This window comes from Eublepharis macularius, chromosome 10 (assembly GCF_028583425.1).
Source record: "Eublepharis macularius isolate TG4126 chromosome 10, MPM_Emac_v1.0, whole genome shotgun sequence".
NCBI lineage: Eukaryota > Metazoa > Chordata > Lepidosauria > Squamata > Eublepharidae > Eublepharis > Eublepharis macularius.
Genome location: NC_072799.1, coordinates 52148389 through 52176000, shown reverse-complemented (window position 1 = coordinate 52176000; position 27612 = coordinate 52148389). Strand labels below are relative to the sequence as shown.

General features: G+C 40.2%; 1 protein-coding gene across 3 annotated transcripts in view; it reads left to right on the top strand.

Moving 5' to 3' along the window:
- INPP4B (inositol polyphosphate-4-phosphatase type II B) overlaps positions 1 to 27612 on the top strand; it is a 428879-nt gene that overhangs the window by 245774 nt on the left and 155493 nt on the right. For 2 of the 3 annotated variants that reach the window (XM_054990215.1, XM_054990214.1), the window contains 4 exons: positions 2920 to 2999; positions 14121 to 14232; positions 17150 to 17222; positions 21623 to 21770. In XM_054990215.1, the coding sequence (XP_054846190.1) occupies positions 2920 to 2999; positions 14121 to 14232; positions 17150 to 17222; positions 21623 to 21770 (413 nt within the window). The remainder of the gene's footprint in view (positions 1 to 2919; positions 3000 to 14120; positions 14233 to 17149; positions 17223 to 21622; positions 21771 to 27612) is intronic. The other variant, XM_054990216.1, reaches the window with a different exon arrangement.

The window sequence follows — 27612 nt, the reverse complement described above, 5'->3', positions numbered from 1 at the left end:
ATTCATATCTTTTGATCTATGAACTCACCATGTCTAGATGTTTTACAATGAAATCCTATGTAAAGTTATTTCAGTTTAATCCCTTTGGGTTCAATAGGGTTAGACAGGAAGTAACACTTTATGGCATTGCTCTGTTAATTGTGTAAGAAACCACAGTCATAGAATCTTTTTGGTTTATTAAGAAAAAATCTAGTTTTAAAGGAAACAAACCAGTTCATCTCACTGTGAGAGTCTTACTAACTTTGGCTGTTCTTAAAGTAATATCTTTTTATTTGAGGTTTTAACCAACCACTGCTGCAAGCACTACATAGTCTCCTCCTACCATTTTATTTTCACAGCAACCCTGTGAAGTAAATTAATCTGAGAATAACTGGCCCAAGGTCAGTGAGGTAATGATCTGAACCCAGGTTCAGATCATTACCTCACTGAGGTAATGAACCCCTGATTGTAGTATGATAGTCTAACCTGGGTAGACTTTGCCATGTAAGCTGAGCTTTTCCGCCTGCTCAGCACCACTCCTTGACTGCTGCTGCCTTTAAAAAGAGCAAAGTGAGGGAGGGTGCTGTTGTTTGCCATTTGCCTATTTGATGTATTGTTACGGGATTCCATAGTTTTATTATTATATGATTTGGTATTTGTATTGTGATAGGTTTTCTTATTTGTTAGACATCTTTGGGGTTCTTTTGAACAGAAAGTTGGGATAATAAATACATAAATCTTACATTTTATTCAGTTCCATAGAATCTGATTTGGCCAGTGGTCAGAAGCTTAAACTTCTCTAGAGTGGCTGTGAAAAACTGAAAATGTCTACCTTTCTCTGGGAAATCTTTTGACTATAAAAGAATGATTGTTTAGTAACTAGCTAATATTATAATGCTAACTTATACTAACCTTTTATACATAACCCTCCCCCTTTTTGTATGTGAAAATATCCATGGAAATATCCTTTCCATGACAAATGTGAGTTTAAACTCTATCCATATGTTTGGCCATTTGGAACTGTTACTGGCTTTAAAAGGGAGGTTGAGAGAACTACCAGAAACTGGAAAGACTGAAAGTATTGCACAAGGGTTATCCTTCTTCAAGAATCCTTCTGCTTCTCATGCAGGAAGTTAAGATAATATGGGAAGTTAAAATGGCCTGGGGGGGAAGTATCAGATTGGCCCTGCTCATGGTACTGATCAGGTTGAAGGGTCACAGGTCAAAGGGCACAGAAATGTCAGAAACCGTTTCTGATCTTGACTAGGCTTTAATCTTTTGGAGGAAGAACAAACTATGATTAGCCTGCTAAAGGCTAGTATAAACAGAGACTATTCAATGCTTGGAGTGCCAAACTGGAAGAAGATACAACACTGAAATGATGAAATCCATGGGGCTTGTGCTAGTCATCATTCCCAGACCATGCTGTTGATTCTGGGTTCCAAGATGGACTGCAGAGCACTCTGCAGCTTCCTTTGGAGCCCATGGATATGGCACAGGAAGCCACATGTGTCTCCTTCATTTGTGCCAAACACTGCAATCTCAATAACTTCCTCCAAGTGGACAAAGCATGATCACATAGGTCTCCCTTACAAATGCAAAGCAGTAAAAACATCTCCAGCTCCTCATGGTTAGTGGTCTACTTTCCATGGGAATGATGCTCCCAAATGCACTTTCCTCAAGTGCTCTCATCTCCTCAACTCTTCATCTCCTTTCCCCCACCAGGCTGCTGGTAGCTATCAAAGACAAGTAACCCCAGGCTGTGCTAGAAATACCAGGAAAGCAGCCACCACCTCTGCTACAGCCTAATGTGACCAGAAACTCAGCTTTCATCTGGCCAGCCTGGGATGCCCTAAGAGGAAGTATGGAACAGGTACCTCCTTCCATAGTGCTACCTGGGAGGCCAGATCAAAGCCGAGCCCGTCTGCTCCTGCTGGGAATGGTTCTGTAAAAGTAGTAAGGTGCAGTCCAGGAAAATAATTTAATGGAAGCATCCCACCAAAACTCTTTATGTTAAAAAAGAAAGAGATAGATAATTCATTCAGAGAGTTCACTAGGGAAGTTCTGATACATCATATGAAAGATCTTCAGAAACGGCCAGAATACGTGACATCTGAAACTGTGTTTATGGGGCCATTAGCTCTTTCTGATTAAGACAAGATCATCACTAGATCAAGGCTCTTACAACCAAAAGCGTAAAAATTATTAGTGAGTTTTTCCAGTAGGAGAAATAAGATACCTATGGTGTTGTTCTTTGAGCAATTTGATTGGTGTAAATGGCTGTCATTGGTGAAGAGGCATAGAAGAATAGTTAGGTCAACAAAAGGGTGATCAATATAGCTGGATTAATCCATTGGCTTCCTCAGCACTGCCATGGAACTGGTCCTTTTAAGATGGAAATAAATACATAAAACATCATGATGAACTTGGGGGAAATATAACATTTTCTATGAATATCTTGATCAAAGTGGTAATAAATATAGTTTGTGCAAGCAAATATTCTGTTTGGCATATAAAGATGACAGTGCCTCCAGGTTTAAGAAATTATTGTAGCAAAAACAACAATGTTAAAATTCCTACAGATTTAACATGACATGATAGAATAAAATGACTGAAACCTCACACTAAACAAAGAAATAACTACCCGCAGCGGTACATTTCCAGCATACTATTTGTCAGGTTGTCATTCTGTTTGTTTTAATGAAAAAGAGGTCCCTGCATTAGTTTGCAAGTTATTGATAATGGTGTCACTGATCTCTGAATGTGTTCTACAGGATAATAGATCAAGAGAATACTTCTTATTTAATATTTCTCTCTTGCTAACAAGCGTTGCAGGCATGAAGTTAAAACAGAAACTGTTAAACCTCAGAAATCTAATGAAAGTCTTTTCCACCTCCCCACCCATCTGTCTTCTGCTTTGTTATTCCCTTTGGTTTCTAGCGAAGCTTCCTGGGTTATGCAACCTTTAAAGTAGGCGAGTTGGTGAAATCAAAGGAGCAACAATTGACTCTCAGCCTGAGGTAGGTTCTTTTTTCTTGTGTTGGTTACAAAATTTGTCAGATACACGATCAGTGACATTCAAAGACTTGATTGTAGTTTCACAGACAAATTACTGTCATTTATCAGATAGTCCAGCACATGCTAATGTTTTTAACAGCGTGCAAAGCTAAAGATAACCACAGGGTATTTAAGACTCTATTCGGACCAGATCTCGTGGCAGTGCATTTCCCTTTGTTTCTATCCCTCACTGGTCTAGTATAGAAATAATGCTGATGATCTGTTAGGTATAGTTAATAGAACAAGTAGTGGGACCCATGTGAAACATGAGGAAATTGCCTCACTGTCCTCTGACTCCTAGCACCTACCACAGGCCATCTTTCTATCCCCTTCCCTCCCACTGCTGCCACCTTCTCCCATCTTTTTTCCTTCCATACCCTGCTTCTTCTCCTTGCTTACCACCAACACAGATCCCTGCCTCCCCCTTGTCCTCCCTCTGCCCCATTTCCTTAGTCTGTCTTCCCTTCCTCACCCCTCTGCCTGCCCAACCATCCCTCTCCACTGTCTGTCTGCCTGTCTCCTCATTACCACTCTAACTGCCTGCCCTCTGGCCACCCTCCCCACCACTCTTTTCACCTGCCTATCCTCCCCCCTCACTTGGTGGTGGAGCAACAGGGGCTCCTACTCCTGCCACCCTTTTTGTTGCTCGGCCCTGCTGTTTGCCTGCCCCCCACCTCCCTCTGCCATAAGGCAACGGCTCGAATGGAAGAATGTTGTGTATGCTCATGCAGACAAATGATCCTCAGTATGGTGGGATTTAATCTATATTAATTTAATCTGTATTTAATCACACTCATTTCCCTCCTGGATTTCCAACTTTTATGCAAATCTGTGGGAGTCCCTTCAGGTTTGCTTTAAAAAGTTTCTTTCTGTCTACATGGCCCTGATCCGCAGGTTTAAGTATCCTTAGTTGGGGCCATATTGACTATTAGATATATTGATGTGCTGTGCATTTATATACTTCCTCTCTTTCCCTCCTGTCACCTCTCTGAGCTAAATTCTTTACTCTCTTCCCGTTTACTTTAATCATGTACATTATATCTTCATTCTACAATGATGCTACTCATGGTTAAAGCTAACCTGTGCTCCAACTGGCTCTAGGCAGCAACACTACTGTCACTGGGGAGGGAGTGTGTTTTCTTTTACCTACAAATACTGCTCCATCTCTTAGGCACTGCGGAAGGTCTCTACAGTTTATTAGAACCAGGTGGACTGATAAGTAACAACAAGCACAATTGCACCTGTTGCCTCTTCTCCTGTTGGGGGCCCCCTGCTGGTATTGTTCCCCAGCCAACCAATTAGATTGCTTGGGAAGTGGACTAGGCCTGTTAGTAAAGGTGCAGTTGCCCGCTCTTCCAGTAAGTGAGGAATACAGGTAATATCCCACTGGTAGTATGTGGACTGGAGAGCAGCCAGTTGTCCTTGACATGAAGGGCCAGAGGAAGAGCACAGTGGTTTATGTATTTCTGATGTAATCTAAGAATGATCTATTAGACTCTGCTTCAATACTGAGCACACTGAATATTTTTTTTCTTCAATGCCACTGTTACATCTGCAAAGTGTAGTATGCAGTCGCCTTCAGAGGCCCTGCTTCAGATGCTCCACTTTCCAAAACTGGGCAGGTGGCAAATCGGGAAAGGGCCTTCTCAGTAGTGTTACCAAAACTCTGGAACTGTCCCTAGACAGTCACCTGTTCCCTTCTGTTGCCATCGACTGCTAAGGGGTGAGGACTTCTTTGTTTCACTTGACATTCCCTCAATGATCTGCCCTTCCTCCCCAATGTTTTTAACTGTTGTTTTTATCTTTTGTAGTTATTTTAAATTCTGCTTTTAGATTGTTTAATAATACATTTAAGTGTTGGTTTTAGTAGCTTTTAAAATTAGATTTTAATTTGTATGTTTTAAATTTTTAGCTGCCTTGGTGACCCTGTGAGGGCAGAAAAGTGGGGTAAAAGTCTTGTAAATAAATAAGTTATAATAATGTCAGAATTGGACCTTTTTTAATGTAGACAGGATAGATATGGGTCTAATTAGTATGCAACTGCCACATGCATCCAAACGTAAATGTGTTAGTTATCCTGAAAGAAACAGAGAGAGCAAAACACTTTACATTAGTTAGCAGTTGCTTAAATTTCAAATAAAATTGTAACTAAACAGTTCAAATTTTGTGTACTTCTTAGCCAAGAGAGTACTTCTGCTAGACGCATTCCATGTTTTAAAGGAGTCATATTATGAGATACGACATGAAACTGAAATGCTGAAGTTGTAGAGATTGAAAAGGGGTTTAGAGACCATGATCAGATTTCATATGCTTAACTGATGACAATGTATTTGGAAACACCTGCAGAAAGTTTGCATGGTGTATATTTAAGAAATAACAAGAATTAATATTGGAACCAGCAAGTTGACTCTCCTTATGCATCAACTTAATTTGTTTAGTTTTAAATTGATAGGACTTTCAATATGTTTGGGGTTGTTACTTGCCACAGTGAAGCAGATCGGTATCAGCTTTGCTTCACAAACTAGACAGGTCTCCAAAAAAGTAAAGAAAAGCTTTGGAAAACTATAAAATAAAATGCTTAGAGCTGCACCTTTGTGACCATTCCATATTTTAGATGCACCTATCTATCTTAGATGTGTCTTATATATAATATATTGTGACCCTAGGAAACAAGTACATGGGCTGCAACTGTTGCTTATAGACTTAGTAAGCAATAACTTGTGCTGCTGCAGCTAGCATAAGATCTTTTATTTTGTATTCTGTTCATAATGCTAGTTAATGCCGGTGCACTTACTGTTGTAACAGAGCGCACTTTCTTTACTTTGCATAGTCGAAGGCGGGGGGCGGAATAACCATGACAGGGGCATTAAAGATAATGAGATGTTTCAGGTATGCTGTGGTGATATTTACACAGAGCTGTATTGACATGAGAGACCCAGAGAAACAGTTGAAGTAAAGAAAGGTGATAGTGTAGTGTGTTTATATAGTTTTTATGGTATCCTTTGGACCTGGGAGGCCTTTTACTTTGCCTCATTTATTAGATCCACTAGAATTCCATTTTAATTTGCTTGTTGTTGTATGATTGATTTCCCCCACCCAGTCCCAGTAGCATATGTACTTTAAAATTCACTACATTGACACAGTCAGTCTGTACTCGTGACCTATCTATATATTGAACAAAAACTATAGCAGGGAGGGGATCAAGAGTGGCCAACACCCTCCTGTACATATTCACCCCAAACATAGATACAGAAACTATATACATGCATACCGTATGTATGTTGGATTTATCCCACTGACTGGGAATTTTCAAAAAGCAGTATTCCTGATTATAGGACCAAGCCTATGTGAGTAAAGTTTGTATGTGCCTATCTTTAGCAGGGGTAGGGTCAGGGTCAGCATGCTTAAGGACAACGTGATATCAATATGCTCAGTCCTGCTTTGTTCTTCATGCATTGCCCTGTATGTAGATATGCTATGAGTCTAATAATCCTAATTCAGATCTTTGTTAGTGGATATACTATATCTCCCCCAAGGATTCTTTTTATTCCACTGTTTAATGTTCACAAATTCATTGGTTCTTATTTTGTGGAACATGAAAATATGGGACAGCATTTAAGATTCATTCTATGGCATGCTGTTGTTGAGCAGACTAGACTAGGTGTCTCTTTGAGGAAACAAAGGGAGAATAGAGATATATGAGGTTTTAAGGATGTAATAGTTACAGGATTCAGTGATTTTATCTGCTGTTGGTTAATTGGTGATAATGCAAATTTGTTTTAATAGAATAATTTCTTAAAGGACAGGTGGCAGGCACAGAGTCGAAGAGGGGAGGGTAAGGCAGCAGAAGACACAAACAACTTGTTGGAATTTAAAACGCCACAACTTTAATGGTTACAGCTTATGGAACTTGGCACTGCATAGGGCATAGATCCAAGCATCAACGGATCCGCCTGCTGGCTGATGATCCCCTCACCTGTTCAGCCCACCTGCTGAAGGAGGAAACTGCGGGATGAGAGGATGTGGGATTCCACATGGGCGCACACCTCTGCATGGATCCCCCTACCACCTGGGAGTGAGCATGCCCTGACAGCTTCTGCCTGGGCTTGTCCCTACAATGCCTCAGCCCCAAGATCTTTTCCCTAAATATTGGGAAACTGGCTTCATGGCCCAGTTTCCCTCCAAAAAGATCCATGCCCAATGCCAAAACTGCCATAAGAGCCCCCAAATGGTTTCTGCCCAAACTCGTAAAGCTGCAACATTTGGCTGAACTGGGAGACCAGCCACAATGCTGTGAAACCAAGCAACCTGTCCCAGCCTGACAAGCGCACCCCATCCAGACTCATAGCAGCCAGTGTTTGCATAAGGCACCGCCCTGGCCCTGGCACTTATGACAATTTCCTTGTCATATATGACAGATGGCACATTTTTAAAAGCCTGGAAGGGCTATAACAATAACAACAACATTCAATTTATATACCACCCTTCAGGATAACTTAACACCCACTCAGAGCGCTTTACAAAGTATGTCACTATTATCTCCACAACAAATCACCCTGTGAGGTGGGTGGGGCTGAGAGAGCTCCTATAAGCTGTGACTGACCCAAGGTCACCCAGCTGGCTTCAATGGAGAAGTGGGGAATCAAACCCGGTTCTCCAGATTAGAGTCCCACACTTTTAACTGCTACACCAAACTGGCTCTCACACACATAGCTACAGGACTGTTAAGAGTTCATTGTCACAGAATCAGAGAGCTTTGAGAGACGGGCTACTCCAAGGAATCTGATTGGGTAGCATGCGCTGGAAAGAAGAGGATCTGTTTTCAGTCCTGGCTGAGATAAATCGAATGTGAAGAGTTGGGAAATGGAGTCCTAACGGATAGCAGTTTTAACACCGACAAGGAGAATTGGGGAAAAGTTGGCAAGGAAGTTGGGAAGTAGATGCAGACTCCCATTCAGGCCAAAGAAAGTGGTAGCTCTTCTGAGGTAGCTCTGGAGAGTGAAGAGATCCCTGGTTGGGAGTGTTTGGAAACTGCCTGTGAAGACCTTCAAATTCAGTTAACAACTGAAGGAAAGCACTGGAGTGTGAAAAGAAGGGAATTAGGGTACTAGAAAGTGGGTACCAGCATTCCTAACTCCAGAAGTGAAAGAGAATACTAAAAGGAAGTATACTAGAGCACTTGGGGAAAAACAAGAGAATGAAAGCCTTTAAGTATCTGTGAAGAGCATAAGAACTGAAGTCTGTGCATGTTCCAATTTATATGTTGAATTGCCTCAGAAATTTTCAACCCCTGATTTCACCTGACCTATCTTCTCTAAAGTAAATAAACTAGTTAGTTATTTTTGGAATTTTAAAAACACCTCTGGGGCCATTTCTGTTGTTTAAGGACAAGGGAAAGTCATACCATTTAATGGTGAGAAGTGTCAGGGCTTGTCGCAGCCGCCGCTGGGCGAGGCCCCAGCTGGGCCGGCCCTGACATCAGAGGGGCGCCAGGGATACTGCAGGACCCTGCTCTGTGGAAGGAGGGGCGGTATACATCACCCAGACTCCCTCTCAGTCTACTCGCTGGCCTGCTCAACCTGGCCTGCTTACCCTCTGCGTCCTCCATCATCTTCTCCCAGAACTCTCCTCCAAGCCTCCACTCTCACACTACTCTGCTCTCACTCCACACCGTCACTCCTTACTCACACCCACCACCTCAGAGCTCTTCCTAGCCATCTTATATAGGGTTTCCTTTCCCCGCCCCGCCCTCCTTCTAGGCTTGTTCCCTCTCCTGACTTGGCCCAGCTGTGCCTTCCCTCAGGTGTTTCCCTCCTACCACTAATCCCTCCTTGGCTTCCTTGCCTTGCTGGCAGGGTGGGGTTGAATGTGAGCCATCCCCAGCTGAGGTCTCCTTGGCCTTGCTCACGAGGAGCTGCCCCAGCCGGCTTCTGTGCTGCTGAGCATGCCTGGCCTTGCTCGCGAGGAGCTGCCCCAGCTGGCTTCTGTGCTGCTGAGCATGCCTGTTCCGTAAAGATTCCTGAATCTTTACGGAACACACTGAAGCTCAAAGCAAAGACTCCCCCTCCCATCAGAGGAAACACGCAGCAGGTTGTTTGAAAGTGACCTTTTTCATGCTGCTTGCAAGTGGCACGAAAAGGGTGGCTTTCAAACTTCCCACCCCACTGTGTTTTTCCCCTGATTGGGGGGGGGGGGGAAGCAGCGGGGCGGGACGTTTGAAAGCAAGCAGCACCTGAATCCTGAATCTTTACAAATCGGGCCTGATTCAGGTTAAAAACCCGAATCAGAAACCCAAAGCACACATCCCTAGTCCCCAACAGCCAGGAGGCTGTTCTGCCCCTGCTACCTAAGGCCCAAACTAGAAGCTGCAGCAGAGAAGGCTTACAGGGTGCAGAAGGCAAGCAAGTTGAGAACTCTCTGTATTGCTGAGTGCACCCAAGTTCCCCCAGTCCCTCTGGAAACACATCCCATGCCAAACTGAACTTACCCTCTGAGTCCTAGGCACTACTACCAGTTTCTGCTCCTACCAGACTAACAATAAATTAACATACCACTTCCTGATGCAAACACGCTCACAAGGTTTATGGCCTACTCAAAGCAAGAGGATTGCCTGTTTATGATGAATGCTGTGTTGCTGGTCTCTGGTCCCTCCCTACTGAACAGAGTATGAAACTACACCTAATTGTCATCAGTGATACTGCATCCTTGCTTCCCTTCCCATTCTCCTATGGAGCAAATTTCTGTGGCAAAATGACTAACTACGGTAGGTGATCCCCTGATTGAAGTGCTATTCATGCCAGTGCTGGTGTACCAAAACAAAAGAACCCAACTGTGGCAAATGCCAATGAATCTCAGAAAATTTCCTTCCTGGAAGCCCTGGTTTGACCTTCTGCACTCATGCCACCCCTTTCCTTGGCATAAGAGGATCCCAGCAATGAAAGTGTGAAAAAGGCCTGGAGGTCTAACATCCGTTCTCCCACAATGAGACATATGTTGCAGTATTTATACCTATATGCGCAAAGGCGATGAGCAAGGGTCCATTCCCTATGAGGTCTTCAAGAGAAGACCCCAAATGCCATCTACACTAAATGGAGTGTGAAACCCACCATTTCTTTGTCTCCTAGCAGTCTGTACTATGCACACAAACTTGGGGGCCAGCCCATTGAATTCCAGAGGACATCCCATCTAAACAAGCACAGGAGTGCTAAAAAGTTAGCCCTTAGCCCTTATGGAAAGAAACCCTCTTGAACTTAAGCAGCCCTCCATAAAAGTAAAATTGCTGTCATCTAAAGGCCTTATAAGACCTGTGCCAAGCACTTCAAAGCTGTCAACAACATCTGTGATCCCCTGCTGTCTGGGTCTATAAGCCCAGCCTGGCAATCTTATAAGGTAATTTTGCCATGGAGCTTCTCCATGCAGGCAAAATGGTGAAATTCCACTATGGGATCCCACTATTTAAGGAGTATGTAAAGAAGCTGTCCTCGTTGTGTGCCTGCTTAGAAGGTTGTTTTGGCACAAGGGTATACCTAGAGCCACTCAAAGCGAATCCCTCTGTGATTGGCAAAGGCTGGCCGTTTCCACACAGCTTACCTTTGTTCGGAACAACCCGGAACATCGTGCGAGATTTGCACGACATCATGCAAATCTCGTGTGAGAAACCGCGATCTTCCGAGTTTTTTGCGCAATGTTCCAGGTCGTTCCGAGCAAAGGTAAGCCAAGTGGAAACGGCCGCTATTTCCCTACTTGTCCACTCTGGGAAGACTATATTCTTCAAGGATATCCTCAGGTGTGAAGGGATTGTCCATTAGTGTATGGATGCTGCATGTATATTTTATCTGTTAAGTGTGCAATCATGCAGCGAATCCCAGGGGTATGGGGATTCTGAGAAACCAAAGTAAAGGAACTAATATTCACTTCAAAGTCTCAGTGAAGACATTTGATGTACCCTTAAATACTTCAGCAAGTGAATTTGTAACCTGACCATACAGACTGTAATGCTTTTCCAGTGACTCAGATAAAGTAAAGCATATGGCTTTAATAAAAATAAAAGGGGCAATCACTAAATAAGTCATAAAAGAAATGCTTGAGAGAAACAGTTTAACAGGGATACATTTACAACAAGCAGGGCAAAATTAACACAACAACAAAACAGTAAAGCTTCCTAATTGACTGGTCCCTACAACACCTGGTCATTCTTAGGCCCAACTTGCCCTCCCTGGGTGAGGGATCTTCCCCTGCTGGTAGCCATTTCTCTGCCTTGCAGCTCCTGGGAGGAGAATGCCTTTCTTCTTCAGTGGGCTTTATATTATTTCTCCCACAGCCCAGCTTCCTTCGTGCCAATTGGCCTTCCTTTTCCCTCCATTTCCCTTAGTCCTATCCTAAAGCCAGGAAATAGACTTGCCATTGCCCTACCTGAAGTGGGGTATCCCGTACTCCCACCTCCCTTCAGAGGCAGTTTTCAATTTGAGTGTACATGCATGCTCTGTGGCTCCTTCCTTCATCCCATTAGAAAATGAGTGGGATGGTCTTCCTCCTCTGTCCAGCTTATTTTCTAGTGGGACAAAGGAAGGAACCACGGCGCATGCATGCACACTCAAAGTGAAAACTGCCTCCAAAGATGCAGTTTTCAGTCTGTGCACCAGGATTCCTCTGTGGAGGGGGAGTGTGGGATCATGTGTGTGCATAGCACGAGCATGGGGGGGGGGGGTAAGTGCTCCACTGTCCCCAGTTCCACAGCACCCTGCACTCCCACTAGGGCTCCTGGGGCCCCTGGCAACTCTACTGGGAAGGATCTTGGAAAATGTAGCCCTTTAGGAGAACTGGCAGACAGGCCTAATTTACTCTAAGGCCTCAAGCTTTCTTGAGGCCTACAGCCCCAGGATCATAACTAGGTTTGCTAGCCTCCAGATGGTGACTGGAGACTACTGAAATTACTGATACCCAGGTGACAGAGACCCTGGAGAAAATGGCTGCTTTGGAGAGTGAAATCTGTGGCATTATACCTGCTGAGGCCCCTCCTCTCCCCACCCTCTTGACGCTCCACACACCAAGTCTCCAAGAATTTCCCAATCCAGACCTGGCACTTCTGGTGAAAACCAGAAGTGATGTCAGCACACTTTTAAATTTTCCAGGGATTCCTGGCTGTGGTCTGTTAACCTTACTTGAGGTACATGCTCATCAGGTCACAAACCGTGTTAATACCGAAAGTTTCAGGGCAACTGAAAAGTTTAAACAGTTTAATACAAATGGAGATTGAGATAGATGTCCAACATTTTCATTTTTAAAAAACCTTAATTTAATAAAGTGTTATTCTTGTCTAGTTCATCTGTCATGACAGCTGGGCTTTTAAAAGGTGCATGTAATCTGGCAACCACTTTTTATGTTGTGCATTTTCTTTCTTCTCACACAAGAAAATTCTTGGTTAGTGCGCCTGTTCTATGTTGGTCAGCTGAGCTGAGCTAAAAAATAAAGATGTACAATAGGGTTAATATTATTAATGACAGTAATTCGTTTAAAAGTGGGCGATTTCCTAAATAACAGAAGGGAGGAAGTTTTCATCTGCTTGGCTGTTGTGTGTTGATTGGAAAACCATCATCAATGATCATGTTTAATTCAGTTAATGGTTCACTGGTGGAATTTGTTCCTGAACATATGTTATTGGTAACTAGAGCTAAAAAAAGCCCTCTGCTTGGTAGCTTCCATGGCTGTGATCCAGTATAATGAATGACATTGCAACCCTCTTTATATATAGGGAATTTGGAAAGATTCCTCCACAAGTTAATATGAACAAGAGTTTCTGTATGTGTAATTGTATCATGATGTTTAGGGTTGGCATATATTTCCAATAGCTGGTACTGCTGGCAAGAATTCTCCTTAACGCTCATAGCCTTTCCTGGCATTAACATTCTGTACTGATTTCAAAAAGACTGCTATTCAGAATGTGAACTTTAACATTCACCTGAATTCTTGGCCCCTCACTTTGATACCCCCCCCCCTTCAAACCCCCTTCCCACCATAGTTTTCAAAGTTTGCATGAGATAGAAACTTTGCTGGTAGAATGTGGATTATTAGATATATTCTGCAAATTTGGTGCCCTCTGTACTGTGAGCCGTTTTAGACATGGAGCTTTCACTGCAGGAAACAACTCTGCAGACAGTCTGCTGTCTGTGCTGAGTTTAAAACAGCATCTATTTTTGTTATTCAAAATTACATTGACAGTGTGTTTTTTAATGAATGCATTACTTCTGATATTAACTCTGAAGCCACATTGTCCCATTTACAGATAAAAGGCTTATGGGCCAAGAAGTTACGGTAATAGCATTTTCAGTGGTGCATGTTAACCACACCTTTGGAGAATGGAAGAAAAAGATGCAAATAAACTACATCTTTATGAAGTTCACAGATATATTTTTTTTGGTGATCTCACCATTTATGGCAAGAAGCAATAACTTTAAGAGAGTGCAATTTTAGACAACACATTTCTAAATGTAAACCTTCTAAAAGCATCGAGACCCTTGTATACTCATTAGAGATATTTTTGCAAATGCTCTCTAAATTCACAGGTAGTGTTGTGCTACCTGTCACCAACCAAGTCTCTCGGGGTCAAAGTGGGAATGTAGGAGATTGGGGGGCAGCAGAGTATTTTCCTCTGGCCCATTTGAAGGGGATTTTTAATTAATTGGGCTTCAGCGTAACCCACAGCGCCTCTGTCACACCAAAAAATGATATCATTTTCCAGTGTGATATGGAAGTGTGAACATTTCTCCCTCCTCCCAGTGCCTTCCCTCCCCACCAGCCAGATGAGCAGGGCTGGGAGCAGCCAGTGGATGTGGGAGTGTTCCCCTAGGCGGGGGGCTGGCAAGCCTACACCTTCAATAAAGCAATGTATAGGATGGAGATGATGAGCCGTTCTTTGCTGTTGTTGAGGAAATAGGTGGTTATATTTTTCATCATTTGAAGAAACATTTGCAAATAAGCATTTAGTCCTTTGATGGTTTAAGGCCAAAGGGCAGAGGTTTAATTCAAGATACTGCCACATAAATAGAAAATAAAATCCCACCCTTATCCCCCTGCATTTTTTTCAGAAGCTCTGATGGTGGAAAGACAGTTGGCACTCTAGACGTCAGCCTTGTGAAGATGGGGGAGACAGAGGATGGGGAGTCAGATCACAGCACAGCAGATGTGCAGGGACAAAAGGTAGGAACCTGGCTCAGTGCACAAATTAAATTAGAATTATCAGAAATGCCAGATGCCTATATTACGGTAGTCACAGTGGGATCTAAGTTTGCATTTTAAAAATAAGAATTAGTCCTCTGTAGAATAAAGTACAACGTGCATGCTCAGCTCTCTAAACTAAAAAAATATCCTGGGATAAGACATAATTCTATTGCATTTTTAAAAAGAAAGAAAAGTAAACTTTACCATCAAGTAATATTTGTTCAGAACTGCACATGTGGTGCTTTGGATATACTCTTACCCTGCATCCCCTCTCCTCAAGTACTTTATCACTTTTTAAAGGAAGGATTATGGATTAGCATCTAGCAGATAAATACTCATCTGAAATATATATATATATATATATATTTGTTCCTTCAAAGTTCAGATACACAAAATGCAACCTGGAATAGCTGTGTAATGTATGGGGGGCAGGGAGAATACAGTACAGAAACAGCTGTACCTGAAGATCCCCCTGTGCGCAGTAGGCCTTCTCACTTGATTCAATATATGTTCCATTTTTAAAAATACCATTTCTGCACCCTGGCCTGTCAGCAGGAAGTTGTAGCCTCAGTGGTTGCATTTCATGATATGAAAAGTTGAGGAAAGAAATGTGGGCTGATTCCGCACAAGGGGCTGTTTCCCATGGTGGTCGTATTGCCAGAGCGATTGTTGCTCAGTTCACATTTGTGACAGATTCTACATGGTACAGTGTTATCCCTGTTAGCTGTGGTTTTTCTTTCATATCAGATATGGATTGTATCACCCACACACACACTGTTGCCATGCTGTCATGATTCTTCGCCCACATGTTTTTATAAACTTTTGTGTCCATGTTTAACACTGCTGAAGAATAGTATAATACTACACCTATTTTTAAAAACTTGCTCATTTGTATTGCTCTAGAAAATACAATATTTAAATCTTGTGGTGATGTTAATTGCTGGAAGGTACTGGGTATCCCTTTGCTCCTCTACCTTGGAAAGACTAATTGGTCTCCTACTGCTTGGGGGAAGGATGGGGGGGAGCACTTTTGGAACTTTTGAAAACCTAATCAAGAGATCAGAGAAAAAGCACTTGCCACTTCTTTGGTCATAATATAGTAACAGTGTTGTGATATTATCTTGAATCCCCCCTCCCCCCCTTAAGAAATCTCTTTTGATGGTGTCAGTAAGCACGCCAAGACAATTCAATATGGAAATGCAGAGAAAGGGGGTACCTTCCCCTCCGGACAGAAGAAAAAGATTGTTTCCAAAATGCCTTGCTGGGAAAGATCACACACACACACACACACACACCAGGGTTTTTTTTAAGCAGAGTTTTTTGCTGGAAAAAATGGGCTGTTCCTGATTTGAACAGGAATGGAGGATGATGTCACTCGAGGGGAAAAGGTGCATGACTAGAGTTGGTCATAGGCCAAATAACTCAAATAACAAATAAGACCTGTCCTTAATAGAATGATATAATAGAAATTATAATTTATAATGAAATGATAAATAGGGAATGGTTATTACATTTCTTTACTGTTTTAAGGGATAAATAATGTTACTTGATTTTTAAAATGCCTCTGTGATTGATAGTATACTAAGAACATTATGAAAGCACTTTGTCTTTCTCCGTCACACTCACAAACTCACATTGCTTGAAACAACAGAGAGCGAGATACTTGTATAGGCAGAAATGTTAAAGTTTGAAATTAAATTAATGATTAGATTAATAGTCAGGTAGTTTATTTTAAAAAATCACAGAATCAAACCCAACATGTTGACATATAGGATATATGGTAGCCATATAAGCTACACTGCATCTTTGTGTCAAGGATATTTCAATATGTGCTTTTTTTCTTTGAATCAAAAGACGGTGAGAAATATGGAACGGAAATTAACTCCTTCCCAAAAAAGAGATGACCGTGCATGAATGGAATACCACCATTTTTACAGTAAAACATGCTATAATGATTTAATCTCCCTAGTGTAGACACATGTTGCTTTTTACCTCACTAGAAGGCTCTACTTTAGCTGCTTTGAGTCAGGGCAGGTTTCTGACTTCTCTCTCACACCTTCTCCTTGATCCTCTATCTACCTCTTCCCTGCTGATGGTGTCAGCTCAGCAGCGCTCCTCCTACTCTTCCCTTCCTGCTCTGAACAAATGAGGAACTGTGTTGCTATGGCCCTCCACAGTAGACAAGCCTGTTTATCCACTCATCCTGTTGCTATCCCTATGGATGATAGGATAGGGTGGCCAGGTCTGCTGCTGTAATGGGAGACCTTCCACCCATGGCCCCACTCTTCCCACTGCTGCTTGGTGAAGCAGTGGGAACAAATTTGGGGGAAGAACCAGTGTTGTGCCAGTGGTGCAATGTCACTTTTGGTGCAAACCCAGAAGCAACCTCAACACATCAGACGATGCTCTAGGACTCACCAGGAACACTATGGTAAAACCATAGTGCATTGCTGCATTTGTTACCCCTAACATCTCCCACCAGTTGTCATCACTCAGCTATGTGAGGATGAGACAGGATAGGCGCCCATGTCCTTGGTGCTTTCTGGCAAAGGGGACATCTGCCCTCAGCAGCTGCCCAGGCCTGCTTTTATTTTATTTTTCTAGGTTTGACTGAGATAGAAGGCATCAGTTCAGAAAACACTTTGCAATAACTATAAATCAGATATTGCACGTAAAATTTCCTGTAATCCTGTATTTTTTATTTAATATCACAAAATAAATATAATTTCCTACTGATGAAACTGGTTAACGTGTGATGTGCTGAAGAAATCCAGGGAAGCTTATATATACAGATATGCATTAAATGTAGTCATTATGCGCCTTTTTAATAATTGTGTTAGGTTTTATATGATGACTGCTCCTTCACATTCAAAATGTTTTAATTTTTGTTTTCTAGTGTGCCTTGGCTTATGAGTATACATCCCGTGAAAACAGCAGTAGTAAAGACAATTTGCCTTTATTAAATGCAGGTATGTGTTCTAATCTGTAATGATGGCAGTTATTAAAGGTTAAAGTTGTGCTATATTTATTTAATTATCAGAAAGAGCCCGTCCCACGCTGTTATGATTTCTAACAAGAACCCATCTACATCCATGAGTGAGTGACCAGAAGGGCCAAACGAGATGGTACTGCATCCCCAAGTCCACCATTTTAAAGGTTTTAAAAAAACTTTTCAAAATGCCATGGCACAATCTGCCAGGGACTGCAGCACTGGGTTGAGAGGCTTCTGCCCCAGCTCACGTGCCAGTTTCAAGAGCTGAAAACATCCCTGTGGTGGACTCTTGAACATGGTATTTGATCCCTATTTGCATGATGGTATTTGCATAATACTCTTGGCTGTCATCTGCCACTGTGTTGTCCAGCTTGGAAATATGTTAACCCTGACAACATTAGATTAATTAAGATTTAATTAAGCTCCTTTGTATAACATATGCTTCATCTGGATGATAAGATATATTAATTTCTTACAGCTTTGACTGTAATGTACATTGTGTGTGTTATGTGCCATCAAGTTGCTTCTGACTTACAGCAACCCTATGAATTTATGACCTCCAAACATCCTATCATTAACAGCCTTTACATCATAAACATATAATAAGACATGGATTTCTGAAGAGGATATGCATGTGCTCACTCTCTCAAACACAATTTTATTATATTTGTACTTTGTTATATTCAATACTTGGAACTGTTTAATGCATCTTTACAGCACTAGAAAAAGAATGGGGTGGAGTGGGGGTCTCCCCTGTGAATTATAAAATTTCTAAAGCAAAAGAGCTATTGGCATTCTTCTCGAATATTCTTCTTAATATACGGAGCTCAAGTCCTATGAGTTATGAAGCACTTTGAGTGAGTAGGAATGAAGAATGAATGGCTAATTCATAGATGTTCATCAATATTCCATTTTTATCTCAAGAGATTTTGGATTTATTGCTATTCATATATCAATTTGGAATCTTAACATTAAAATAATTTCTCTTCTATGCATTTTATGAAAGTGGGTTCTTTTTAATGAGATAGAGGATTCCAAGGAGGCCTGTAGCTACATTAAAAAAAGCAAAGTCCCTTTCCTTGACTGCCTCTTCTTACCCCACTTCTGCTAATTTCCAGAAGACCGTTGATTCTACTCTATGAAGTTCTGTACATCAGACACATGCAGTAGAGACTGTGAACCCAGACATCGGTGCAGAGCATGATACTTTCCTTTTTACCATATTCTACACAAACTCATCACAGAAAGGAAGCACATTCAAGCTAGAGACAGACAACACTTTCTCATAGTTAAAAGTGATTAGACAGAAGCCTGGCTTCCCATAGTCGTTATTACACCTGATTTCTTGGACCCACTATTGACACTGGTCAGACATGGGTTTTGAAATAGTACATACCCCTTTTTACCTGTTCACAGGCAGCAGATTGAAGCAGTAGCTAATTTAATTTTTAAAGTGTGCATATATGAGTAAGGCAGTTTCTGAGTTACACTTACTTCGTGAATCAGTGTGCTCAGATGCATTGCAAAATGAAACAGAATGCCCTTTCAAAAACAGCTGATTCTTCAGAAAACATGTATAACAAGTGAGAACCCACAAGGACTTGTGGGAGGGATCTCATTTTTCCCTCCCCTATCTTTCCCTTCTCTGTTCCCTCATAGCCTCTCCCCTTTTCCTGCTTCCTTCTCTCCTTCCCAACCACCTTTGTCTGCCCCCTGTCTTCACCATTCCACCACCCCCTAACAGCCTCTCCCCAATGGCCCAGTTTTGTGGTGCCAGCTGAGTCAGGCCCAGTTGCATGGTGGGGAACCTGCAAGGAATTCTGGAGGGGATACTTCACTTTTCCTTGTATCCCCTTCTCCACACTATTTCTTATTTCCCTCCTCCTGACAGCTTCCATATGCTTACCTTTCCTTATGTCCTTCACTCTTTCAAACCCACTAAATAACTTACCTTTTATCTGCTCCCCTTTTTCACCTATATTTCTTAATTTACTTCATTTATATATTGCCCATCTCCACAATGGGGACCCAAAGCAGTTTACATCATTCTCCTTGACTCGTATTATCCTCACAACTCTGAGACGTAGGTTAGGCTGAGAGTGTGTGACTGGTTCAGAGAGCTTCCACAGCAGAGTGGTGATTTGAACCTTGGTCTCCAGATCCTACTCTGAAACTCTAACCACTATACTGCACTGGCTTTTGGGGGGACGGGGAGGCAGCTATGGAACAGTAGCAAGCAACCTGACCTGGATGAGTCATGCAAGTCATGTATCAAGTCATCCAATGGTTCCTTCTGTGCCTGGCCCAAATGAATCCTCCCTCAAAGGCCAAAATAACCCTGGAAAGGGCCCTGCCCACTCCTCCTGCCTTTTATTGATACAGATTTTTCTGCAAACCTGAGTCATTTTTCAGGTGTGTAGGAAGATCTGTCTTGTCCATTCATGGCTCCAATCTCTGGATTTAAGTATAGGGACACTTGGCTATTAGTATATAAGATAAATTATTTGAAATTGTCCTGTGAGTACCCACATTGAGAAGGTGTTCCAAGGTAGCTTTTTAAAAAAACTGGAACTAGCAGTTCCAGTTCTTGCTGAGAATCAGTAGAATATCAAGAGAGAACATGATTCAGAAAGTAAATAAATTGTTTAAAGGCATTGTAGCAATACTTAGGGAGAAATGCATACAAAGATTTGTGGCTACTTGCCACTAATCTGCAAGAACAATAGAAAAGCCTGACTACCATTAGTCTGATTCAGGGCCATTGCAAAACTTACAAACTTACAAAACTTACAACTTATATTGCAAAATGTTGCAGTTATTGAGCATGTGTGGTTTTGAAGTCTCTTGCCTTGATTTTTGTTCAGGCTTTACAAAGGTTTGTGTTTATTTATTTATGAACCATTCCTTATGGAATATACAGTTAAGTTCTTCAAACCATGTACACATACAGGAATTTAATTTTTTTTATAGGGTTGCCAACTCTGGGTTAGGAAATTCCTATTGATAGCCAATTGTTTTGGTAGTGTATGCAGAGTATAATGTCACTGTTACTGTTTCAGACTCAGAGAGATAGTCCTCTTAAGTATTAGGCACTTCTCTCTTCTTTGTTTTCCCCATGTTGCCTCTTTACTGCTCCATCTGGCTTACCATCTAATCAAAATATTGGCTTTCCGCCTCCATCCTTCTGTTAGATGGTCAGTTGTGCTTTCCTGCCACTTTATTTCTTACTGTTGATTTTACAATATTTGATCCTTTGATCTTAACCACTTCTGGGTTGGGTTTGGTTGAGGAATAATTCCTGTGCTTGCTACTGTTGTGTGCATCTCTCCTCCTCCTTGAAAAGGTGTCAGTTCACCACAAGAAAGGACTTTGCTGAAGCCTGGTACGTTGACATTGATTCCAAGTACCTAGCTGCACGAAAACCAGTTCAAACTTAATGACTTGAATTAATAGTTTTAATTGATAGATTAGGCTTAGCACTGTAGTAATAGTCAACTTTATGAATAAAGGTGCATTTTTGTAGTCAATTTGCAAACTGGATGTATTTCAACTTTGAGGAATCTATATAGGTAAATTGATTTCCTAGTTCCAACAATGTGAATTAATTCCATCTCGTTATCCTTCTCCAAATGGACTGATACATAGAAAGAATGGACATGCAGCACATCAATTCCAGATTAATCTTACTGCTTCTAATAAGGTGCTGATTGGCTTGAAACTAACAAAACCTTTCTGTATGGAGCCATAACAGTTACTGAATTGCTCTCAGGTACTCACTATCTTTCAGAAGCTTCTTACCATCACGTATTACTCTACATGGTAAGCTTGACAATAGAAGCACGGAGAGCAAATGTTTCATTTAAAGAATATAAGAAGTAATTAATCTAATGATATGTTCTGCTTTTGTCATAAAGGAAAGATGTATTGGATTTCTTTAAATATGCTCTTGCGCAGTCACCACACATCTTCACTTTTATATGGATGTGGACCCAGGAGAATATTACCATTCATAGCACATTATCATAATGTTATCCACTGTTTGTTGAGATTTTGCTCTTTATTTGTGAGCTAGGTTTTCTTTTATCCTATGAATCTCTGCCAGCAGTCCTGAGCTTTTAATCTTATTGCAGCTGAAGTGATAAATCCAGCATCTACAGTACTAAGTAGAATTTAATTGTCTTCTGTTTGGGTGGTATGACCTGAGACTCTGCCCTTAATTTACTGGAATACTAATAATAAATTAAAGGTGGAATAAAATTTATTTGCAGATTTGAATTTGTTTTGTGGAAGAAAAAAAGATAACTTGAGTAAAAAAAGCATTGCAATAACTTTTGAACAGCCATAATTAAACAGTCACATCATTTTTCCCTTTTGCAGTATTAAAAAATCCGATCTGTAAGTTGTATAGATTCCCTTCCTCTGACAACAAATGGATGTGTGTTCGAGAACAGATGTCTGAGAGCACTCTTTCTTTTCATATTCCCAAGGAACTCATTAACCTGCACATAAAGGAGGATATGAGAAGGTAAGGGAAACAGAATGAAAAAGTAAAACTAAACAATAAAGCAGCTGTTATAACACAGATAATAGAAATTGACTGAAATCACTGAAAAGAATTCATGGGTGCCACTGGTTCAATCCACTACTCAGAAAGTAAGACTTCTACTTCCATATTTAAACACTGAGCCATAAATCTAATGATGCTGAATAATTTATGTATTATAACAACAACCAGAAATCACATGATATGAATTAGAATACTGGTCTAGATTTTTTTTCATATTTGAAATCATAATAATAGAATTTGAAAGAACCTGCTGTTGGAGTCAGAACAGACAGTTGCATAGTTTTGTTTTCCTTAAAGAAATACAGTGAAGCATCCTCTTGAAATTTAATTTTTAACACACATTTGATTTGCTTTTCTTTTTGCAAATGTTTGAAGTGTTCCTCTAAACTTGAAGCAAATTATTCTTTTAGCCATTGCAAAAAATCCTTTTGAGCCCAATAATCTAGCAAAGATGTAAAACCTCTGAGTTGTCACTAATTTCCACTTGTGAAATCCCATTGCTGTTGATTTCAGTGAAGTTACATAATGATCAAGTTTAGGCAGTTAACTTTCATGGTATTGGCCACCAAAAATAAATGTGGTGGTACAGAGATGAAGATAATATAAGTCTTTGGGTAGTTTAAATACATAGCTGCAGCCAGACAGTTCATCAATGTTTATTTTGAATGATACTATCTACATTAGTAGTTGTAAACAGGATTTTCAGATAGTTAATCAGTTTGTCTTGCTGTCGGCTCATACTTAAACAGAATGAAATGTATTATGTAATTAATAGAGATGTATCACACAAGATTAATTAACCTAAGCTGACTAACAGAATAATGATGCTATTACAAGTAACAGAAAATAAATGAAAATTGTACAATACATGCTTAAAGATCAAAAGGCTGATGTCCTCAGTTCATTTTAAGCTATGTTTAGAAGTCAGTTTGACAGGCATAATAGATTTCAATTTGATTTTGTGCCACCTCAACATGGTAACTTAGGCTATAATCCTACGCACATTTATTAAAAATTTAGACTCATTAAATACAATGGGATTTATTTCTGAGTGTACATGCTTAGGATTGCACTGTTTAACAAGCACAGGTTTGGAGCCAAAGATGCATCCGCTGACGAATTGTATCTTTCCTGCTCAGGGTTCCCAGGACCTTTGGAAACCAGTGGGAGTAGACACAGGCAGTGGAAGGGTTTCTTCCTTTCACACATGTGGCAATAAATACGTTATAACTCGAAAACTGCTCTAATATTTGCGCAAAACATCTATGGATTTTGCCCAAACATCAGAGCTTCACCTGGAGACATGATAACATCACTTCTGAGCATACAGAAATTGACAAAGTAGAGATATTACCGAAGTCTTTCTCAGATCATAACCCTGTAAGAGTTAGTTACAGGACTAAATGAATCTTTATTACATAAAGAGGCAATTGTTGAGGACTGTAAAAAAGGCTGAAAGAATTTTTTGAATTAAATTTGAACAAGGGTACAGATTTGAGAATGGTTTGGGACGCAAGCAAAGCATTTATGAGGCCATTGTATACGTCATAATTTGGAATTAAAGAGAAAGGGGCAAGAAAAAATGCAAGGCATTTTGCAAGAAATTAAGAAAAAGGAGGAAGTTTTAAACTGTACCGGGGCTGCTAAGGTACAACAAGAGATAAAATATCTGCAACAACAGCTATCAATGATAACAGTAACAGATTTAGAGAAAAATTGAAATATGTCAAACAGAAAAACTTCAAATTAGCTAATAAACAGGGAAGATGGTTAGCTTATAAACTGAGGAGAGAGAGAGAGAGAAGAAATTGATTTTAAAATTGCAAGATGGGAATGCTATGTTAACAGATAACTGGACCATCCAAAAGACTATTTTTAAATACTATTCTAATTTGTATAGAAGACAGGAGGTTTCCTTAAAGAAATTGAATTAGTATTTAATGAAACAGAATTTACCTAAAATCACGGAGGAACAACATCAAGTGATGAATGGCCCAATAACGAGTCAAGAGGTGGTGGAAGCAATTAAGAAGATGAAAATAGGGAAGACACCAGGCCCAGATGGACTGCCATGTCAGTATTATAAATGCTTTGAAGATGAGATTTTGATACCCTTGCAAAATACAATGAATTCAATTTAATTGGGAGGCAAGATGCCAGAGACCTGGAAAGACGCAAATATTACGTTGATCAATAAAGAAGGATAAGATTTGACATTAGCCAAAAACTATAGACCTATATCACTGCTGAATAATGATTATAAATTATTTACCTCGATCTTAGCAGAAAGTCTTAAGCATGTACTTAAAGACTTTATCCACGAAGATCAAAGTAGCTTTCTACCCAAAAGACAGTTGAAAGACAACATCAGAACTGTGTTGGATATAGTGGAGTATCTGGATAAACATAATGAAAAGCAAGCGGCTCTTATTTTTTTGGATGCTGAAAAGGCCATTGACAATTTGAACTTGGTTTTCCCGTTTGACGTTTTGGAAAAGATGAATTTGGGGAAGAATTTTATAAAATGGGTGAAATCAATTTATACTTCATAGAACCCCAAAATTATTGTAAATGGAGAATTAACTAAACCATGCGAGATTCAGAAAGGAACACGTCAAGGTTGTCCATTGTCATCACTCCTTTTTATTTTGGTGTTGGAGGTTCGAAATAGAGATATTAGACAGGATGAAAGGATTAAGGGTGTCAAAATTTAAAAAGAGTCATATAAAGAGCCTTTGCAGATGACTTGGTTTTGTTTCTGGAAGACCAGTTAGATGGAATTGAAATACTGATGGAGAAATTGAGAGTTTGGTGCTCTGGCAGGTTTTTAAAATAAATGATCAGAAAACAAAAATATTGACAAAAATATGGATATTAAACATCTGGAAGAATTGATGAAAATAACAGGTTTTAAGGTTAAAAAAAGGTAAAATATTTAGGTATTATGCTAACGGGGATGAACTGTATGCTATTTCAAAACCATTATGTTAAGACATGGAAAGAAATTTTAAAAGATGTTAAGATGGGATGGAGTGCAGTTATCCTTGTTGGGAAGAGTATCCGTTATCAAGGTAGATGTTTTACCTAGAATGTTATTCCTCTTCCAGACATTACCTGTGTTAATTTCAGATGTACCATTAAGTGGCAAAAGGATATTTCAACATTTATATGGCAAAGGTTAAAAAACAAGGGTCAAGGACTTGGTTTACCGGACTTGAAAGTGTATTATGCCTCTGCATAATGGATGAAGGAATGGGTGCTTTTGAGAAACGAGAGACTCTTGACGTTGGAAGGATATGACTTGAGATTGGGTTGGCATGCCTATTTGTGGTATAACAAAGTAAAGGTCAATGCAGACTTCAAAAATCATTATATTAAGAGAGCCATTTTGAGAATTTGGAATAAATATAAATTGAGACTAACACAGAAGACACCACTTTGGATTTCAACACAGGAAGCGTTCTACAGAAGAGAGATGACTTACAAACAGGGATGATTGGCTTGTGGAGATTTAATAGAATTTTCACAAGAAGATTGCAAATTGAAGACAAGGGAGGAGTTAGTAGCGAAGGATTATAAATGTCAATGGTTTGCACATGCTCAGCTTTTAGAAAGATTTAAATTAGATAAAAAACTATGGGGCTTTGAGCAGGAAAAGACAGAGTTTTAAAAAGAGCTTTGTTCAAATGATGAACATGTTATTTCCAAAATGTATAAGTTGTTACTGAAATTTGAAATGGAAGAAGAACCTGAAAGACTGTATAGTAAAATGGGCAAAAAAATTGAGTATAATATAATGATGGACCAATGGGAAAATATGTGGGTAAAGGGGCTTAAATTTACTTAAAGAAAATTTTTATAAAATGATGTATTGGTGGTATATGTCTCCTGATAGATTAGCCAAAATGAGCAAAGGTATGTCAAATAAGTGTTGGAAATGTGAGAAACAAGAAGGAACATTTTTGGTGGACTTGCTGTAAAGCTGAAAAATTTTGGACCCAGATTCATATGGTCATACAAAAAATACTAAAGACTACTGTACAGTTTAAACCAGAAGCCTTTTTGTTGGGATTAATGGACAAACAGTTGGAAATTGGCATGGGATTTTATTTCTATATATGACCACTGCAGCTAGGTTGTTGTATGCACAGAAATAGAAAAATACGGAATTACCTTCAATAGAAGACTGGACTATGAAAATGACAGAGTTATCAGAGATGGCGAAACTTACAGCTTTGATCAGAGACAAAACATTGTCTCTCTTTTTGACTAACTGGAAACCCTTTATTGACTTCCTGCACGAAATGAGGAATAGTGACTTGATGATTTGTGGTTTTGTTCATTAAGAAGAGAATGGGGGGATATAAAACAAGTAGAAGGGAGGCAGTAGTGGAAAAGAAAAATTTGGAGAGACTGTAATTTTCCTTTTAAAAAAAGATAAGTGTTGTAGAGAAGAATGGAAATGAAATATGTATTATTGTTCTTCTTCCTTTCTAAGTTCCAAGTTCTGTTACTGTCTACTTTTTCTTTATTCTTGCTTTCTGCCCTTTCTATGGGCTTTTATTTCTCTCTCTCCTCTCTCTCCTCTCTCTCCTCTGTCTGTCTGTCTGTCTGTCTGTCTGGATGGATGGATGGATGGATTAACATTGTCACATCATCGGTGATGCTACAACATCACCTGGAAGTGTCCACTTGAAGGGGTAAGTTCCCCTATTTTCCACTGGCCAGCTGAGTGACTGTAAGGTGTGTAGGCTGGGGGTGGGGGGCTGGCAATCCTACCATTCTTGTTGCAGCCCCCCCCAACCAATTCTGATATTATCTTAATGGGCTATGACAGTGGGAAGGAGGAATCCAAGGAAATGCTGTTCTTTTTGTGCAAGCAGAAGTGCTCTTTTACGTGCAGAGTTGGAGTGGGGATCCAGTAGAATTCCACCATGGGCCTATTCATCTTATTCATCTTTCTGGATTGGAACATTATAATAATAAGCAAAAAGAGTTAGTGGAACATCTCCCCCCACCCAGTAATCCCTTGCAGCCCCTAAACTCCCAGAAAATCTGATCCAGTTTGTAGACAACATAGCGGGATGCAGTGCAAAGGGTTACGGAAAGAATGGGAGAGCAGCAGAAACTGCCTTCCCTTTTACATTCATGGAAGAGCTTATGCAGCTGTGGAGTTAGTTTTTGCTGATTTTCTCTCAAGCTGTAGCCCTTCTACTCTACATCACACTTCCCTAGATCGCTCAACTCTCACAAGCAGATTTTCAGGGGATGCAGGAGACTGCAGGGAAAATAGGGAAGATCTGTTTTGTGAACACAATCACAGTATGCAAGATCCCATTCTACCTATACATGTTAAAATGTGCAAAACAGAACTAAGTACACTGTTATTAACTGAGAAATTGGAAAGATTGTTTAATTAGTCTTATTTTTACTGTACTTTTAATCTCTGGTTTATTGTTGTAAGGTATTTTGAGTTCCATGATACAGGAGGTATTTTAAAATACATAATAAATTGCAACCCGTATCTCTGGAATTCCTAAGCAAGTAAGCTGCAGCTAGTAAAACATTTGCTTCATTATTATGTATGTTAGAACTGCACAAGCACCAGTTTTTGCTTAGTTCAGGGACTATGTTATCGATAATGCAACTCCTTACTTCAACACACTGCTGAGTTAGAACTTCTCCATTTATCTTACTGAAGGGCAGCCATTTTCGGTTTCACAGGTATAAAACAACAATGCATATGTAGGTATTTAATATTTATGTATTTAATATGTTCATTCCACTGAATCTCAAAAGT